General features: G+C 41.6%; 1 protein-coding gene across 6 annotated transcripts in view; it reads left to right on the top strand.

The window, feature by feature from the left end:
* Positions 1 to 19,773, top strand: part of frmd4a (FERM domain containing 4A) — a 688,700-nt gene that overhangs the window by 472,130 nt on the left and 196,797 nt on the right. For all 6 annotated transcript variants that reach the window (XM_068059571.1, XM_068059569.1, XM_068059567.1 and 3 more), the window contains exon 3: positions 14,994 to 15,088. In XM_068059571.1, the coding sequence (XP_067915672.1) occupies positions 14,994 to 15,088 (95 nt within the window). The remainder of the gene's footprint in view (positions 1 to 14,993; positions 15,089 to 19,773) is intronic.

The following is a 19,773-nucleotide window of genomic DNA, read 5'->3' as shown; positions in this document are numbered from 1 at the left end:
GTGACGAGAAAGTAAGTCAATAAATTAGTCTTCTCATTTAAAGCTTCTTCATAAAAATGCACATTTGTTGTTGGTTTGATTAGTAGTAAGCTAAATTTTTAATGCTTTTATCTTTCCGAAATTGACTCAGTGGCCCACTATGTAAGACAAAAATTGTAATGTGGCGCCCTACGCGAAAAGGTTGGACACCCCTCAGTCTCTCTGTCCAATCCTTCGCACTCCCTCTCTCTTTCCCCCTCCCTCTCTCCCCCCTCTCTCTGTATTCCCCCCCCCCCCCCCATTTCTGTGTCTCTCTTCCCCCACTCCCTAGCAGCTAGGTTATTTTAAAACACAAGTTTAAAGGCTTGTGTTATGTAAGCTCATTTTAAAATGGCAAAAGTCACTTAGGGAGTGTCTCAATTTCTACACTCAGGAATGCATTACTTTTACTTGGGACACAAGCTCAGTGACATGTTGAAAGGATTTTTACTTCGATATAAATGTCACAATTCCGCTGCTATCCATTTGGAATCACATTGTTCCAGAACTTGTATTGAGGGGAAAACAGGCAAGAAAATCCAAGCAATCTTCCAGAAGTCAGCACTGTGAGTTCCTCATGAATACAAGAATCTGGTGTAATTGGGTTGAGTGATATTATCAAAAACAGGATGCTGCTGACCCATATACAATAGTTAGTCAATACGATGTAATGGATAGCTTTAATAAACCTTAATCTATGAGGAACTGTCTACGATTCCTTAACAGAATCTATGCTGCATTTTCTGTTTTTAAAACTGTTGGGGAAGACATAGTAAAAATGTATTATGTTTTGATGACCATGTTAAAACAGACATTAACTGATTTTTTTTGCTGCAAATTGGATTAGAGGACAAATTGTACATGTATGTCAAAGGTCACTAATTTCAATGTGCATCATTTATTATCCAGTTTGAGGGCAGATACCCTGAAAGTTGTCTGTATCATATAATTGCATTATGTTAAAAGTACACCTTTGCTACCCGGTAAGAGATTTGGCTTGGACATAAATTGGTTAGTTTGGAGTACAATCTTACAGATAGTGACTAATCATTTTATCACATGCAGTAACAACTACTTAACATTTTGCAGAAAAACTTTCTGTTAATAATGATCTTGTCAGAGCTGAATCAGAATCGACAGTGATAGAGTGAGATATAGACGCAAGTGAATTTTAGAGAATCACTTTATTGGAGAAACTGAAGGATGCTCTTTATTTGTAATTGTGTTTATCTAATTTTGTCACTAACTTTGGTGAGTAAACAATATTTTGTCCATGAGAAATGCTGTTATTTCTGTATTTTAGAATCCAGGACTTGCTTTAACAGCCTGTCAAGATGAATAAACTAGTCTTGGTTACCTGCTATTAATCTCTCTGTCCCTTCTTGCCCACTCTGCATTTCTGTTTTGCATGACTCTTCTGAAGTATTATCTGCTTCATCCTATAAAAGTCTCCTGATTTGGAGATCATTGCCCTTTTGTTGGCTGCCTTGTCTTCAGATACATTACAAGTTGGTGATGAAGTTGCACAAACATTGACCATCATGGGTTAAATTGTCTTGCGACAATAGCAGTGTGAGAAATGGTCTGCCTTCCTATTGCTGATTTTTTTACTGCCTCACCTCAGTAACTGCAATAACAATCCTCTCCGTGTGTATCATCGTTTATTGGATGAAGTGTACATCCACAGAGGTCATCCGATAAGGTCCATCTACCACCCCATGACACGATGGCATGCTCTATTCTGTCAACAGAAGTAATTTGAATAGTCAGTGCATACTATTTTATTTGCAAGCTAGCTAATACAGTTGTGCTGCTCTCCATTGATGTTTGCATAGAAACATAGAAAATAGGAGCAGGAGTAGGCTATTTGGCCCTTCAAACCTGCTCTGCCATTCATTATGATCATGGCTGATCATCCAACTCAGTAGCCTGTTCCCGCTCCCCCCCCCCCCCCATACCCTTTGATCCCTTTACATCCAAGAGCTATATCTAACTCCTTTTTGAAAACATTCAATGTTTTGGCCTCAACTGCTTTCTGTGGTAGCAAATTCCACAGGCTCACCACTGTCTGGGTGAAGAAATTTCTCCTTGTATGCTTAACTACTATATTTATAGGGAGAAATGTGTTTTAAATTGGACTGCATTTTGATGGTATTAGGTAGGAGAGAGCCAACTGCATAACAACCCTGTCAACCAATTTTATCTGCAGCACCTGTGGAAGAGTCCGTCACTCTAGAATTGGCCTTTATAGCCACTCCAGGCGCTGCTCCACAAACTACTGACCACCTCCAGGCGCTTACCCATTGTCTCTCGAGACAAGGAGGCCAAAGAAGAAGAGATAGGCTATACACTTTATATATAGATTAATTGCCCATTACTGTGGCTGAGTCAATAATTGTCAAATGTCTATGGTGCAACATGTCGGTAACTATTCCTGCATAGAACTCTGGCAAAAGTTAATGTTTCAGTGAACTTGTTGAAAATAGAGCTGAGGGAATATCTGATCAGAATTGAAATTGAGGGTTCCAAGCAAAAAACAACAACTTACACCAACATAGTTCCTTTAATGTAGCAATATGTACAAAGCGCTTCACAAAGGTTTATAAGGTACATGGAAAGATGATCAAATGCTTCATGGGGGATGGTGGTCTTGAAAGAGTCATATTATCTGAAATGAACCCAAATCTAAAGAGTAGTTCGAATCCCTCAAAAGCATTTTCAGCTTGAGAATAATTGCCCCATTAGAAATGTCACTATGTTTAGTCAAGTCCGTTTTGTTTCTTTTGCGAACTCCTGCATTAGTATATCAGGCATTGGCCTGACAAGTGGAGAAAGGCAGAGGCCAGCCATAGATTCACATCCAAGGCACAGTTGATACTTGGACTTTCACAAGATTGCAGGATAATTATGGATGAGGAAGGCCATTCAGCCTAGCTTAGTACTAACTAGAAATCCATTCCATATGGTGATCACTCTTTGAAAAACTTTCTGATATTAGTCCTAAATTTGGCTTTACTTTAAATCTGTGGTCTCTTATGATTTAATTAATGTAATTTTCTAGATTTACGTATTTTATTTCGAGATACAGCTCTGAAACAGGCCCTTCAGCCCACCACGTCTGTGCCGACCATCAACCACCCCTTTATACTAATCCTACATTAATCCCATATTACTATTACATCCCCACCTTCCCTCACCTATACTAGGGGTAATTTACAATGGCCAATTTACCTATCAACCTGCAAGTCTTTGGCTGTAGGAGGAAACTGGAGCACCCGGCAGAAACCCACACGGTCACAGGGAGAACTTGCAAACTCTGCACAGGTAGTACCCAGAATTGAACCGGGTCGCTGGAGCTGTGAGGCTGCGGTGCTAACCACTGCGCCACCCTGCCATTGTATGTCATTCATAATCTTTTGTATCGTGAATGTGCAAGATATCAGTCCAAATTTGTTCTAACCATATACATGGAACTGTACCCGAATGTGAACCACTGCCTTCAGAAATTAAGAAAATAATAAGGAAGCTAATTGATTCTAAAATTTCTCAAGTATGCAGGATGTTCACACTTTACAGCACGACTAGCTCTTCACAAAAATCCCTTTTGCTTTTAAATTGCCAGTATCTAAGTAGATATGATGCCTTTCTCATTACCATAAGAACCTCCCGTAACTTTCTTGTTCTCTTTTAAGTCTTTATTTACATTTGGAAAGTTATTTAATTGCAGGTCAGGTGTAGGTTGCATTTTGCAATGTTATCATTAATTACATGAGAATAGAACTTTAATGTGTAGTCTTGCACATCTGAAAGAGAATACAAGAAAATGCTCGTCGTCTGATGGAAAATAAAGATAGAAAATGGCCCAAAATAATAATAAACAAAAGAAGGAAATAAAGGGGGAAAATTAGATCAGGTTAGTAAAATAACAAAAAGTGATTTTTAAAAGGTGAACAAAATTTCTAATTCTTCATAAGCTACTTTAGAATGTGGAATTTGCTATCACAAGAAGTCATTGAGGTGAATAGCATTGATGCATTTGAGAGGAAGCTAGATAAATACGAGGGAAAAAGGATCTGTTGATGGGGTGAGATGAAGAGGCATGGAGGAAGCTTGTGTGGAGCATAAACCCTGGCATAGACCAGTTGGGCCGAATGGCCTGTTTTTGAGCTATACATGCTATGTAACTCCACATAATTTACAATTAGGGCAATTTACGCTTCAGGTTACTTTCCTACAGATGTTTCAGCTCTCCCTTTTCAAGCATGTTCTCGTTCCACAGTGTCGCCGGCAAGTTAATTGACCTGCCACTCAAACAAAACCAGCAACCTGACCTCTTTGTGAACCTTCTATTGAATTCAGAAACATATTGCACTAGCTCACCTTAAGGGGAGGCACCTGTATTCCACAGTCTGCTCAATAATTCTCAGGTATTTTTACACAAAAAATTTAAATTATCCAGTCATTAGAATTAGATGAGTTTAAACTAAGGGGAGTAAAACTTCCTTAGAAAACAGAACTATCAGTGTCATTAAAAGCTCACGGGAATATTAAAAAATTAAATACATGTAAAGATTAGTGTGTGTCTGTTATACGCTGGATGTCACATTCTGTTACAGTTGCAAAATCATTCAAAAAAAATAAATCAAGCCAGTACAGCTTGGCTCAGTGTTAGGACACTCACCTATAAACCAGACGGTTATGTCTTTGAACCTCACTCCAGGGTTTAAGTACCTATTCTGCAGTGATATTTCAAGTGATTACGATGAGAGTACTGCATTGATGGAGCTGCTGTATTTTGGACAAGGTGTTAAACTGAGACCCTGTCTACCTGAACAGGTGAATGTAAAATACTCTATTCTTTAAGAGCGGGGACATCTTTTGGTGTCTCAGCTAACATTCATCCTTCAACAAACATCACCAAAACTTATTAACTGGTTGCGGGGTTTTTCAGGGCAGGATCTGGTTGCCGAACTTGTCTACGAAACAGTGGCTGTGGAATACTTTGGAACATCCTGTAAGTCACTATACAAATGCAAATTCTTCTTTCCTGAGTCACTGACCTGGAGCCTGAAATTTACAATTACCTGGACTTGCCTGTTTGAACACTTCTCCCAGCACAGTCCTTAGTCAGAGAGACCAGGCCAGCAGATGGGCATTTAGACTCAGGCAGCAGGCCTCATCTATATGTGAGCAACACTGTGGATGATCAGCTCGTGTGCTTTTAACTTTAAATTAAAGGAGTGAATTTATGTGCAAGCTTAAATTTATAGAGGCCTCTTTCCCAACCCAAAACTGTATTAGAAAGCGACAGCTGACTTAATTTGGCTTTTAAATTGTGCTGCTAATTCTATTAATATTAGTAACGTCAACATTTGGACTGACCTGGTCATTGTAACTGGATTTGCAGTTTTCAGTATATTTATTAGAAGAAAGCAATTAGAAAGCAGTTTTCTTTAATTAAAAGAAAAATGTTACTGGTGCAGTTTGGGGGTGAAGATGGAGGATTCTATAAATTCAAGGTCGCCCACATGTTTGCTCACTTTAACTTGCCCATCACTTTAGCAGCTGAGAGTGGAAAAGCAGAAAGAGAGGCTAATATCATGCATCAAAGTGTGATGAAGCATTTGAAATGGATATAACCACATCAACTGCTTATCAGGCTTTGAGTTAATTCAGAATCAAATATTGCTCTGCCTGTTTTTTTTAACTGTGCTAACAAAATCAATTCAATGGATTTCTCAAGTTAGCTGAATCTCTGAAGAAGTCAATTATTGTTCGTAGTAAAATGTTTGCTGGATAAGAATTGTCACCATTCCAAGTTAATTAGGTCATGTAAATTTCCCAGTAGAAATAAGGACCCTCAAGGACTCACCGTGTATGAAGTTTGATGAAAATTCATGAAGATTCCTTTGGGTAGAGAAAAAAATAACTCTACGTGCAAGCTTTGCTAATGTGTGAATTCCATTTCATGCATCTATTATCTTACTGCTTCTCACATATCCATGTCTTGTTGCATTTTCGTTAGGTTCTCTGTGCACAAGCTGAAAATAATGCCTCGAGAGACTACGGCAAAAATGGGCAACATCTGTTTGAAGTGCATACATTGATAATAGAACCTGGATTTTTCAGATTTTTTTAAAATTCATTCATGAGATGTGGGCATCGCAGGCAAGGCCGACATTTACTGCCTATCCCTACTTACCCTAGAGAAGGTGGTGGTGAGCCGCCTTCTTGCACCACTGCAGTCTGTGTGGTGTATGTAGTCCTACAGTGCTGTTAGGAAGGGAGTTTGAGGATTTTGACCTAACAGTTGTCAAGGAGTGGTGAAATATCTCCAAGTCAGGATGTGACTTGGAGGGAACTTGCAGATGGTGGTGTTCCTATGCATCTCTGCCCTTGTCCTAGGTGGTAGAGTTTGCGGGTTTGGGAGGTGCTGCTGAAGGAGCCTTGGCGAATCATAATGATAAAATAAGGGCAAAGGAAATGCATTCATGTATCACGAGCTACTCAAAGACAAAATCTGGAACAATGCCACAACACAAAACGAATTGCCTTCATCCTTGGCTGCTGTTAAAGATACCTGTGCTGTTGTGTTCGTCCTGAGAACGACAGCACCCTTAATAAGTGTGATTACCTTTCTGCTCTTAGCTTAAAAGTAGGAGAATTTTAAATGTGTGCTGAAACAAAAGGGATATGTTCTTTCATCTGTCATGTTTTTCAGCAAAGCATATTTTTCAGTGTCAAGCCAGCTTTTCAATATGACCATTAATTGGCATTAACAATATTGTCTGTAATAGCAAACAAGAAATTGTAATCAAAGTTCCAAACATTTAATACTTGGAATATTGGGCAGAGTATGTTAGATTTTGGAACTTCAGATATATTTTGTGCAATAACGAATTTTCTGTGGAAGTAATTTGCTGTTCTTTATTGTTTTTATATAAATAGTGCGGTTTTGATTGGCTTCGCGGTTATCTTCGTAATCCTAAGTTAAACACAAAGTATTTTTAATAACCAAAATTTTATTACAATTTCCAACCTTACTTACCATAACCAACATTTCCTGCTCCATGTACATCACGGGATCCTGATTTGCATTTATTACTGTGACAGAAGCCAGATTTCAGCTGGAGACTCATATGTTGCTAAAATACCAGATCGGCAGGAACAGAGGGAGAAATGGAGCCATTTTAATTGCTCTTCCTCTCTTTTCCCGCTGTTTGGGGAGAGTTAAACTCACCCTGTCACAGTCTCTGTGCTCTCAGAGCCTGGATCACATACCACCACATCCTACCCTTCCTCCTTCAGTCTACAGCCTTTTAAAACCCAAGCCTCATGTCACCTATCACAATTTCCTGATCTACCTCAGCTTTCTGTTTATTCTTTTCCACTTTGGTGGTGTTCGGCTCTAACTCTTGACCCCCTACCAAAGTCTTCCATCTAATGCCGATTTATTTCCATGCAGGAAGCATGAGTGCATGTATTTGTCATGAGGAATAGGTGACAGCTGTGGTTGCTGTTATGTATTTACACAAACATCTTAACACAAATCTTCTCATCTATCAGTCAGTCAGACTAAATGGTTTCTTGTTCATTTCTAAGCTGCAAGTGATTTCTAAAATTAAAATACGACATTTTTGTTACTGACCTGTTGCTTGTCCATTATTTTCATAATATGCTGAGAAGGTGCCAAACCATTCTCAATTTAAACGGGATTATGTGTTAATTTTTGTATTTAAATGTGGGGAATGACCAAGTGTAGACAGTATTGTTGGTGAGATCAGTGAACAAAAGTCTTCATAATATTCCTTGCTATTTGAAGAGAGCGATGAACACATTTTGAAAATGCAAGACTAAGACATGTCAAAGAATGTATTCACTGTTGATCCACTAATATTGGCAAAAGTGGCTTAAGACTTTATTGGTGAATGTATATAACTTAGTTCATGCTTTGATATCTATATTTTAGTGACCGTACTCATAAGGGATAACTCATTGTGTGGATGGATCACCGAAATGTAAGACCACTGAATACACCATTCCATAAGAGTTATCATAGAATAATCTCAAAATGTTTTGTTATGAACTTATTACAATTTAGAAATATCAAATTAATGTCCTTTTTCCTCCACTTATAATGTTATGGCAGCTGGTCTTTGGAAGACCCTTTTGGGACCTATCTGGGGGCTACTGCTGGTGACATAGCCGCCCGACATTTAATACAAGAGAAAAATACTACAGATACTGGAAATCTGAAATAAAAACAGAAAACGCTGGAAATACTCATCAGGTCAGACAGCATCTGTGGAGAGAGGAAGCGCGAACGTTTTAGGTCAATGACCTTTGGTCAGGAAACCGTTAGAGATGTAACAGGTTTTAAGCAAAGTACAGAGGCAGGGAAATGGGGGAGGGGAGGAAAGAACAAAAGGGAAGGCCTGTGATAGGGTGGAAGGCAGGAGTGATTAAATGACAAAAGGGATGATGGAGCAAGGCAAAAGGAGATGGTAATGGGACAAGTAAAGAAACAAACACTGGATCGAGAGGAGTTGTAAAGGGAGGTAGTGACATTTAAATTGCCAGCGAGCTGCCTGGGGCAGCCCGACAAACTCAGTGGTCTAATTTAAATGATGTCCGAATGGGCCTCGGGCCTACTAGTTCCGCCAAAGGCATCTCTCCTTGCACCCAGTCCAGTTTCACCCCTTGGAGATTCAACCACATCTACATGTATCTATCACACGTCCCCAAGCCAACATCAAAGACTGTTTGCTTCGTGGTTCATTAGACAAAGATGCTCTAAGCCATTAGTATCATGGAAAATTGGACCATATGGTATTTACGATTACTTGTGTGGGTTCATCACACTGTCAGGTAAACAGCAGCGGTACCTAGTAAGGAGCATGTAAACATTGCGAGACACATCTGCTAATCATAATGTCGTCTCATCTGGATGGGCTCATCTCCTTTTACTCTCTGCTGTTTCTTTTCCCTGATCTCCCAGAATCACTCAACAATTGTAAACAAGGTGCTTCTACCATTCTTGCTCTGACATCTTCTACCAGAAGTTGCATGAGTGTTGTCTGAGCCTGACTCAAGACTTGCTCCAGTTTTTTACTTACTCTAATGTTCTTCCATCACACTCCCTCTCTGTTGGGTAATGCTTCTACGTGGCAGCTACCCATAGATGAGTTTATACAGACCAACAGTAAGTGGATGAACCTGGATGCTGTCTTCTGTTGAACTCCTAATCACAACATTCAGAGCCATTTGAACTCAGCCTTTCTTCTGTTTGTGGGTTTTGTATGTTCTTCGTTAGGCTGTTAGATGGAGTATATGTTGATGACTGCCTCTGGGGGTGGGGGGGGGGGGGGGGCTGGGAGGAAAAATCTGAAAGGATTCATACGACAAACTTCTAAGCATATTTCCCATCTTCCAGTACAGCATACAGAAAATTCCCACAAGAATCAGAGACAAACAAAAGGAAATAGGTTATCAAAGTTAAAGATACTCAGAATCTGTTTAATGATAATTCTCGCACCATATAAAATTAGATGATGTGAAAATGTCTCCTTTCATTGCAGAATACATTGATAAAAATACGCTCATTTCATTGCAGACTTTATTCTCATTGGTTCCAATATGATGATTGTTCCAGCACATTAGTTTAATATCAGGTGGCATTACCTCTGGAGAGTTTAGTTAAAACAGAGAAGTGTGTGCGCTGACTCTACATGCCGGGGATGCTGTTAGTAGTTTCAGTGACATATTTGTATGTACAAAAAAAACTATGTAAGCACACTTTGCTGGTAAAACACCTTTTCGTGACAAAGTGACTGGTTGAATATTATATTACATGGAGTGTTCTCTTGCAAAGCATCTGATAAACCATATTTACTGAGCTGCCAGTGTATGTTTCCCCCTTTTCTGGAGTTAGAGTCATAGAGTTATACAACACAGAAACAGGCCCTTCGGCCCATCATGTCTGTGCCGGCCTTCAAGCACCTAACTACTCTAAGCCCACTTTCCAGCACTTGGCCCATAGCCTTGTATGCTATGGTGTTTCAAGTGCTCATCTAAATACTTCTTAAATGTTGTGAGGGTTCCTGCCTCTACCACCTCTTCAGGTAGTGCGTTCCAGATTCCAACCACCCTCTGAGTTAAGGAAATTTTCCTCAAATCCCCTCTAATCCTCCTGCCACTTACCTTAAATCTATGACGTTGGTTATTGACCCCTCTGCTAAGGGAAAAAGTTTCTTCCTATATAACCTATCAATGCCCCTCATTATTTTGTATACCTCAATCATGTCTCCCCTCAGCCTTCTCTGCTCGAAGGAAAACAACCCTAGCCTTTTTAGTCTCTCTTCACAGCTGAAATTCTCCAGCTCAGGAAACATCCTGGTGAATCTCCTCTGCACCCTCTCTAGTGCAATCACATCCTTCCTATAGTGTGGTGCCCAGAACTGTACACAGTACTCCAGCTGTGGCCTAACTAGTGTTTTATACAGCTCCATCATAACCTCCCTGCTCTTATATTCTATGCCTCGGCTGATAAAGGCAAGTATCCCATATGCCTTCCTAACCACGTTATCTAGCTGTGCTGCTGCCTTCAGTGATCTATGGACAAGTACACCAAGGTCTCTCTGACCCTCTGTACTTCCTAGGGTCCTACCATCCATTGTATATTCCCTTGCCTTGTTAGTCCTCCCAAAATGCATCACCTCACACTTCTCAGGATTAAATTCCATTTGCCACAGCTTCACCCATCTTACCAGCCCATCTATATTGTCCTGTAATCTAAGGCTTTCCTCCTCACTATTTACGATACCACCAATTTTCGTGTCATCTGTGAACTTACTGATCAGTTCAACCTGATTTTATCAGCCAATGGCAACGGCAGAAAAGAAAAAGTAGAAACAATTTTTTCAAACAATTATCTTTATTATAACATTTCTCTGCCTCATGTACAAAGAACAATTGTTGAGGGTGAAGACTCGATGGGTGGAGAGAGACACTCGGGACTTGGGGCAGGAGGAGCATCTACTGATGAAGCTTAGCCAGTTCACGTTATAAAACAGGGGGTTGAATATTATGGGCCCCCTGGAGATGGGCTCGGAGGCGGGGTGGCCCATAGAATTGCCGAGGGTGGGTGCGGGATGCGGAGGGCCCATCGCCTTCCCATCGCACCACAATTTTGTCAGGGATGGGGTAGGCCGAAGATGACCATCCTGCCCAGAGGCCAATAGAGGCTCAATACCAGCAGCGGGGGCCCTACGCCAAGTGGGGAGGTCGCCCAGTAAAATGAGACAATCTCCCTGCTGCCTTGGTGGGGGTGGGGGATGCTTCCTCCATGGGCAATCTGTGGGCCCCCGCCACCAAACAACCCAGCTCCCTTGTCCCCCCCCTTCCTGAATGCCCACCCTCCCTCCTCCCATCACTGGAACGTGTTGGACTGGCCCTGGCGACCCCTCCTCACTTACCTGATGCCTGGGTCTCTAGCGCTGACCTGGTTCCAAGGCCCCTTGCAGTACCAGTAGTGGCCACTGCTCCCAGTGGAGCTGCTGATACTACTGAGCTGCTGGCCCTCTGATTGGCTGGCAGCTCTTGGAGGTGGGATTCTGTCTTTAAAGGGAGGGGGATCCCAGTGGCAGGCTGTTAATGGTCCTGGTGCCATAGAATTGCGCCAGGGGGTGCTCCACATGGCCAAGTCAGGATCCCCACCGCCTTTTCTGTCCGGTGCCGGGAGCCCCGCCGGCACAACAAAATTCAGCTCTGGATGTGCAGTGATGTATCTTGAAGTGATTTGACATGTTGGTTCACTAACAAACGATATAGAAACGAGTCATAGAAAGGAGTCAAATAGAGCTGTGGCAAAGACAGAACAACAGACAAAGGCAAGAGAAGGGAAAGGCAGTGACATGCTTCACAGGATAAGGAGCCCTGGATGAAAGAGAGAAATGAGCAGTGAATGAGCAACACACTTATCCATACTACGAACTAGTGCAGTATATAACTAAGCTTTGCTTTGGGTCATCATTGTCTTGCCCCCCCCCCACCCTCATTTCTGATGCACTGCGTGACTTGGAATTACCAATTATTAAATTGAAAGAAGACACTACCTAATTCACAAGTGGCCTTATCCAGGTCTGCAAACCCATCGAGGAAATTGGGACATATTCCACGGTAAGAGTTCTGTGAAACAACTAGTATCTGGGCAAAGCCCCTTTCTGGTAACATAGGCAGGGCTGGAAAATATTCTGTTTGCAGCTTAACTTTCACAATAAATAGAAAGCATTTATTTATTGTGCGGTGCACGCATTCATTTATTTGTCTGATACGTGTCCAAAGCTGAATACATGATGAGTTCTGCATATTTTAATTCAAATTCCGTAACAGTGACAGTTAACCTAGTATTTATTCTAGGTGTTGTTAGGCATCAGTGAAGCTCCTTTTTTAATAAGCTCATTCATTACTAATAAAAAGAGATTGATTTAAAGAAATCCATCATCCGGAAAGGTCAGTCAACTCGTTTTGCAAGAACCTTGAACTATATAGGATATGTCTGTCTCTCGTACTCAGTTCATTTGCTGCTTGGTTGATGCAAAGAGTCTTTGGATGAAAATCCCTGCTGATTTTATTAAGAATGGAGCGAGTACAAATAAATGGTTAACACCTCCGTTTTAGAATCTGTTGGACATTTAAATGGAAAAGAGTTTTTTAAATACTTATTTTCATTTACGTAGGATTGCATAGGATATCACCAGCAATTACATAGGATATCACCAGCCATCCTCCTGCAAAGCCAACTGTTTTGGGTGGGTCATGTTGCCTGCCCAAGATGGTGTTGTATGGAGAGGTAAAAGGAACAGAGCGGCCTCATGCAAACGTTTCAAGGACTCACTGAAGAAGTCCCTCTCTGTGTTCCACATCGACCATCAACAGTGGATCGTGATGCCTGTAGATGCTACATCAGGAGGGCTACAGACACCTTTGAGACTGAGTGAAGAACCAGCATGAAAGAGAAGAGGAGAAGGATAGATCCAATTGCCCCCAGCAGTGTCTACACCTTCACTTGTACCCACTGTGGGTGAATCTGCCAGTCACGGATAGGCCTGACTAGCCACCAGTGGGCCTGCAACTGATGACTATAACTTTCCCAAAATCTTCGTCCGCAAAGAAATGCCAAGAGAATAGCACAGAAACAGGCCATTCTGCCCAACCAGTCCATACCCGCATTTATGCTCCACTCGAGCCTCCTCTCATCCTTCCTGATCTAAATCTGCCAGGATAAGCCTTGATTTCCTTCTCCCTGATATGTTTATCTAGCCTCCCCTCAGATGCATCTATACTGTTCACCTCAACCGCTCCCTGTGGTAGCGAGTTCCACATTCTCACCACTCTGGGTAAAGAAGTTGCTTCTGAATTCCCCGTTTGATTTCTTGGTGACTATCTTATATTGATGGCCTCTGGTTTTGTTTCTGCTGTCAATTGGAAACATTCTCTCTTTGTCTACTTTATCAAAACATTTCATCATTTTAAGTACCTCTATCAGGTCACCCCTCAGCCTCCTATTTTCAAGAGAAAACAGTCCCAGCCTCTTCATCCTTTGCTAATATATATAACCTCACAGTTCTGATATCATCCTTTTAAATCTTCTTTGCACCCCCTCCAGAGCTTCTCTATCTCTGTTATAGTATGGCGACCAGAATTATACGCAGTAGTCCAGGTGTACTCTAATCAAGGCTCAATACAAGCTTAGCATTTCAATTCTATCACTCTAGAAATAAACCCGAGTGCTTGGTTTGTTATTTATGGCCTTGTTAACCTGTGTCACTACTTTTAGTGATTGGTGTATTTGTTCTCTCAGATACCTTTGGTCCTCCACTCCATTGAGATTTTTGTTTTCTGAAGTTGGTGTCAGCTGTGGCTCAGTGGGCAGTTCTCTCACTTCTCAGTCAGACAGTTGTGGGTTCAATCCCACTCCAGGACTTGAGCACAGTAATCTAGGCTGATACGCCAGTACAGTAGTGAGGGAGTGCTGCACTGTCAGGGGTGCTGTATTTCCGAAGAAATGTTAAACTGAAGCCTTGTTGGCCCTCTTGGTGGAAATAAAAGATCCCATGTTACTATTTTGAGGGAGACCAGGGAATTTCTCCCTGGTGTCCTGGCCAATCCCTCAATCAACATCACTAAAACAGCTTATCCCGGTCATTATCACAGTGCTGTTTGTGGGAGCTTGCTGTGCGCAAATTGGCTGCTACGTTTCCTACATTACAACAGTGACTACATCTCAAAAGTACTTTTTTTGTCTGTAAAGTGCTTTGGGACGTCCAGTGGCCATGGAAAGCTCTAGATAAACGCACGCCTTTCTTTCTCAAAGTGATATAAACCCTCCTTATTTTTCTTGCCAAAATGGAACTCCTCACATTTAAATCTGTTGGAGTTGATCACTGCCTTCAGGTTCACCTGGCACACGTAGCTTCTGCTGGCAGGAGGCTTGGCAAATTGTTGCTGATGCTTCCCTGTAATTGGGCACCAGAGTGCCCTAGGTATCTCATTAGCACCCTCTGTCAGAACAACTCTCTTCTAATTTAGCCTTTCCCCCTCCCGACAGAGGCCACAGCCTGGGTTTGGTACATCATCTTATTCTGGTTTGAGCAGAGTGAGGGTCGAATCTGCCATCACCCCACTCTGCAGCACTCTAAAACATGGAACCCTTCGGGAGAGAGTGAAGGCAAGTTGATAGGGTCACTTTTATTATTCTGAAAAATTCTGTGGTGGACCGAATCAATAGAAATTCCTTTACCTTTATAAGGAGATGTCGGTGTCTCAGGATCTCATGCTGCAGTGAATTTAAGGTGAAGATGTGACCATTTGCACAAACATTGATTGGAAATGAGGTTGAATATATCCCTGGGAATTATCAGAATGATTGTATTCCAGTCCGACACCAGAATAATTGTTTCTTTTTTCTCTTCCAGCCTAAACTCTTGGCAAAGGAGCTGCTTGACCTGGTCGCATCTCACTTCAACCTGAAGGAAAAGGAATATTTCGGGATAGCATTTACAGATGAAACGTAAGTTCTATATTATATTTGCACTGCGTCTCCCAAGATTTGCTCCTTCCTCTGTTGTCTCTGGTGAGCCAATAAGAGGCAATCAGAGAACACAGATGTCAATAATGAGGAGACAGTAACGAGAGATCATTCCAGGGAGTGTCAAACTGTTCTAAAATCAGTCAATTTGTTCCATGATAAGGCAGCACTTAAGATGTGATTAGCATCACTGTAATGTGTGTGTGATCATTGGAACAACAGTGCTGTAAATTATACATCGTATACTCTTTCGCTTCCTGATTTCAAAGGGAAATGTTTATCCTTTGGCCTTGAGATTACACTGTCCAAATATTGGCGTACAAACTCTAAACACATTTGTGTGAAATTCCTTTCTTCACTGTTCAAACAGAGGCATTAGCCCCTTTCAGATATGCTGCCGTTAAAACAGCGGACAAAGGAATTTGTTACACTCTTTTGCTAATAATTTTAAGGTCTTTGAATGTGACTGATGTGATGAACTAATTTCTGAACCTGATATTGGTAGTATTTTTGTCATTATTTAGAGAATATATTTCATGTTGAGAATGTCTAAGAATCACAGAATAGTGCAGCACAGAATGAGGCCATTCAGCCCATCAAGTCTGTTCTGGCTGTTTCAAAAAGGAATTCAGTTAGTCCCATTCCCTTACTCTTTCCCCATATCCCTGTAATCTTTTCTCCTTCCAGTATTTATCCAGTTCCCTTTTGAAGGTTACTATTGAATCCACTACCCTCTCAGGCGGTGCATTCCAAATCCTAACCATGTGTTGCGTTAAAAACCTCATGTTCTCACTGGTTCGTCTTAAAGTAAGGTAAAAATTTAACCTTGTTATTTAGCTTACATTATAGCACTTTACAGTTTGGAGGGTTAGTGTCTTCCAGGGACCTCCTGCCTTTAACCCACTTGCTCTTTGCACATCTATATATTTTTAAAATATACTTCCACAGTTCCCGCTTCCTATTGCTACAAATTTTAGTCCCATTGTGTCATTTACTAGTGTAGATTTGATGTCCAACATATCCATTCAGTTTTGCCAAGTTCCGGCCATTGGGTGGTTTTCTGGATGGAGCTTTTGAAGTCTTACTCCTAACTCGGTTTCCACCTTGTATAATAAAAGCATCGAAGTAAAAGACGCATGCTTCATTTACCAGCACAAACTTCCTATACCCCGAGGAATATAATTAAAAAAAATAATCAAAACCTACTTTAAAAATCGTGTTTCGATATGCAAGTTCTATTTCCATTTGCAGGGAGATCAATAACCAGGGGGCTAAGAATCAAAGTAATTGGTGTAAGGATTAGAGAGGAGTTGAGGAGTAATTGTTTTCACCCAGGGGGTGGGGGGATCTGGAACTCACTGCCTGGAAGTAGTAGAGGCAGAAACTCTCATTGCACTTAAAAAATATTTGGATATGCACTTGAAGTGCCGTAATCTGCAAGGCTATGGACAAAGAACTGGAAGGTGGGATTCGGCTGGGTGGCTCTGTTTCAGGTGGCACAGACACGATGGGCTGAATGGTCCTGCTTCTGTGCTGTAAATCTTTCTGTGTTGCTGCGACTGTTACAGTGCAGTGGAAGAGCTTGCAGTCTCTGAATGTTTTCAGTGCCATTTAGTTGCAGGATGGCTGATGGAAGTGGTTGTTAGATGTAGATGACATGGGGTTTATTCGAGCCAGTCTGCTTTCCACTCAGGTCAATTGCACCTACTTAATTTCAATTAAACCTGTTTGGCTGGATTGTTTTTCCTGAACCATTGCTGTATTCAAAATACTTAAGGATGACCCTTCAAACAATTGAAACTAATTATTCAGGTGTGCCAAATGATTCAGCATAATACACAGAAACAGCATTAATGCAAGCACTACTGTGCTTACTTATGCCAAATGGGTGAGGGCAGTAAGTAATCACTTATATTAATTGAAGCAGACACTTAACAAGTCGTCCACTACGAACAGTTGTAATTAAGTGATATAGACATTGATTAATCGGGTCAAAAATTGTTCCTTTTTCAGTTGTATGAAGTATTTCCACAGGTATCATGTGGGGCAGCCTTTAGTAGAGTTTCAACAGCTCAGCAATTATTTCGGGAGCTGGGGGGGGTGTGCTGGGGGGGGTGGCAGTGATTTTTCATGTCATTGCTGGTTGGATGCAGACTAGCAACAGGGATTCTGTGCACGAATCACTTCTTAATGCCCGTTTGTCCATTGTGGGGAGAGGGGACAAGGGATTGGCTGGTTGAAGGGGCTCCTGCTATCAGATATATCGAATTGATCCTTACAGTGAGCAGCAGGCTTTAACTTTTCCCTTTATTTCACTAAAGAGGATTTTCCCCAGTTACCAGTTTTTGTTACCCCTGTTGGTTTTTCTTCTTTGGCCATCCTGAGCTTTGCTGCAGTGTGTTTTATTTTATTTATTTTTTATTTAGAGATATAGCACTGAAACAGGCCCTTCGGCCCACTGAGTCCCCCTACACTAGGGGCAATTTACAATGGCCAATTTACCTATCAACCTACAAGTCTTTGGCTGTGGGAAGAAACCGGAGCACCCGGCGGAAACCCATGCGGTCACAGGGAGAACTTGCAAACTCTGCACAGGCAGTACCCAGAATCGAACCCGAGTTGCTGGAGCTGTGAGGCTGCGGTGCTAACCACTGCGCCAGTAGCTGTGGTGTCTCGACAGTAGCTGCGGTGTGTTGACGATAGCTGCAGTGTGTTGACTGTAGCTGCGGTGTGTTGACTGTAACTGGTGTCTGGACAGTAGCTGCAGTGTGTTGACTGTGGTTACGGTGTGTTGACTGTAGCTGTGGTGTCTAGACGTTAGCTGCGGTGTGTTGACTGTAGCTGCGGTGTGTTGACTGTAACTGGTGTGTTGACGGTAGCTGTGGTGTCTGGGCTGTAACTGCGGTGTGTTGACTATAGCTGTGATGTCTGGACTGTGGCTGCAGTGTGTTGACTGTAGCTGCAGTGTTTTGACTGTGGCTGCGGTGCGTTGACTGTGGCTGCAGTGCGTTCCCTACAGCTGCGGTGTGCCTGCCCTCACACTGCAAGAAAAATACAGATTGGGGAGGAGAGAAAATGATTGAATCGCAGCCCACAGATATCTCTTGGCAAACAGATTGTTCAGTTCTAATTATCAAAGATGAATATTGACATTATAGTACCAATCAAAAGATAGTTATGAAAATGAGCAAAGATTATCTCTAAGGATCAGGTCTCTGCAATGTCAATATCACTTACGTATCCTTGAGAAGAAGGAGTTTCTGCTATCAGGTATATTGAATTGCCTCTCAGTGACCAGCATGCTTTTATCTTTATCTTGCTAAAGAGGATTTTCTTCAGTTATCATTCTTCATCCATTTCCCCTCTGCTATAACCAGTATAGCCTGTGATTTCTTGTTGACCACACTTACTTTCTAAGCACAATATTAGGAAGCTCTGGGCCAGTTTGAAGCTTGGAAGGTGCCTGAGGCAGTTGTTCTGGGAAACCTCTACCCCAGAGACAGTGTTGCCTGTGTACTGGGGAAATAATCACTTGTTTATGTGTCAGAATGGACGCTAATTCAAAATGTTTCTCTGTGATATGTCGTGGTTTTGACGATAATCATATTAAGTAGCATGAGGTGTCATTGTGCACCACCAAATGATTAGATTGGTGCCCAGTTCTGGCAAACCTGCCTTTTGTTTGGGCACTAAAGAGGGATAGGACAAAGTAATAATAAAGACTATTTCTACCTAATTAAAAGCGCACCCTTTAACTATCATTTAGCTCGTTGGAAACACCTAACTTAGGCCCATAAACATTTTGAAACATTTAGTTTTTGCCTCCAAATGTTGTTCATTGTGTATTAGTTGGGCGTTATATTTGTGCTCAGATGATGGACATTAACTGGGGATTCACTTGTGCTCATATAAATAGGAACTGACTGAAACTGTGGTTGTTGAGTTAGGAGGTACATGTTTGCAATGTGTATCTCTGTAAATAAAAGCTTATAAATTGTATAAAGATTAGGCTGCAGTTCTATCCTTGACTGCCAGGTTATCTACACTGTAACAAATGTCTCTCTTCTTCGGAAGGCATTAACTCCTTGCTGCGCACACTTTGTCAGGCAGCGGCCAGCCTCAATAAAGTGGCCATTCTTCATATCTGAGCCTAAACAGCTTTGTATCTTCAGGCTATTTGACTGAAGGAAGGGATCGAGGGCGGCTGTCACAACCAAGCCTGGTCCTATATCCATCTGTCGACTGCACAGGAGTATTTTCCCAGTCATGATGTTTGGATGATATCAGGAAGGGGAAAGCTATCTGAATTTCGTCCTTTCCCTCTGGGATCCAGCCAGCTGTTGCCAAGGCTGAGATCAGATTGCTGAACAAAACTACTTCTTTTCACATGTACCATGTTGAGCTGGGTGAATGTTCTATAAATAGCTTGTTTTCCAACTATTCTTGCTGCGTATTTGTGCCTCACTACAGCACAGTCACATCAGTTATTCTGAAAATGAATCTCAGCTGTAAATAAAACTGCTGGAGTGGTCAGTTACGGATTTTAACTCCCCCTTTTCACCAATAATGCCCCATTGGACAGTATATTACTTTTTCGAGAGCATTTCCTGTGTCATTTCCTGACATTGAATAATTAGTATGTTTCATTGGTTTGCCTGCCCTCAATG

The sequence above is a fragment of the Heterodontus francisci genome, chromosome 27 (genome assembly GCF_036365525.1).
Source record: "Heterodontus francisci isolate sHetFra1 chromosome 27, sHetFra1.hap1, whole genome shotgun sequence".
Classification (NCBI taxonomy): domain Eukaryota; kingdom Metazoa; phylum Chordata; class Chondrichthyes; order Heterodontiformes; family Heterodontidae; genus Heterodontus; species Heterodontus francisci.
This window is presented reverse-complemented; position numbering and strand designations above follow the sequence as displayed.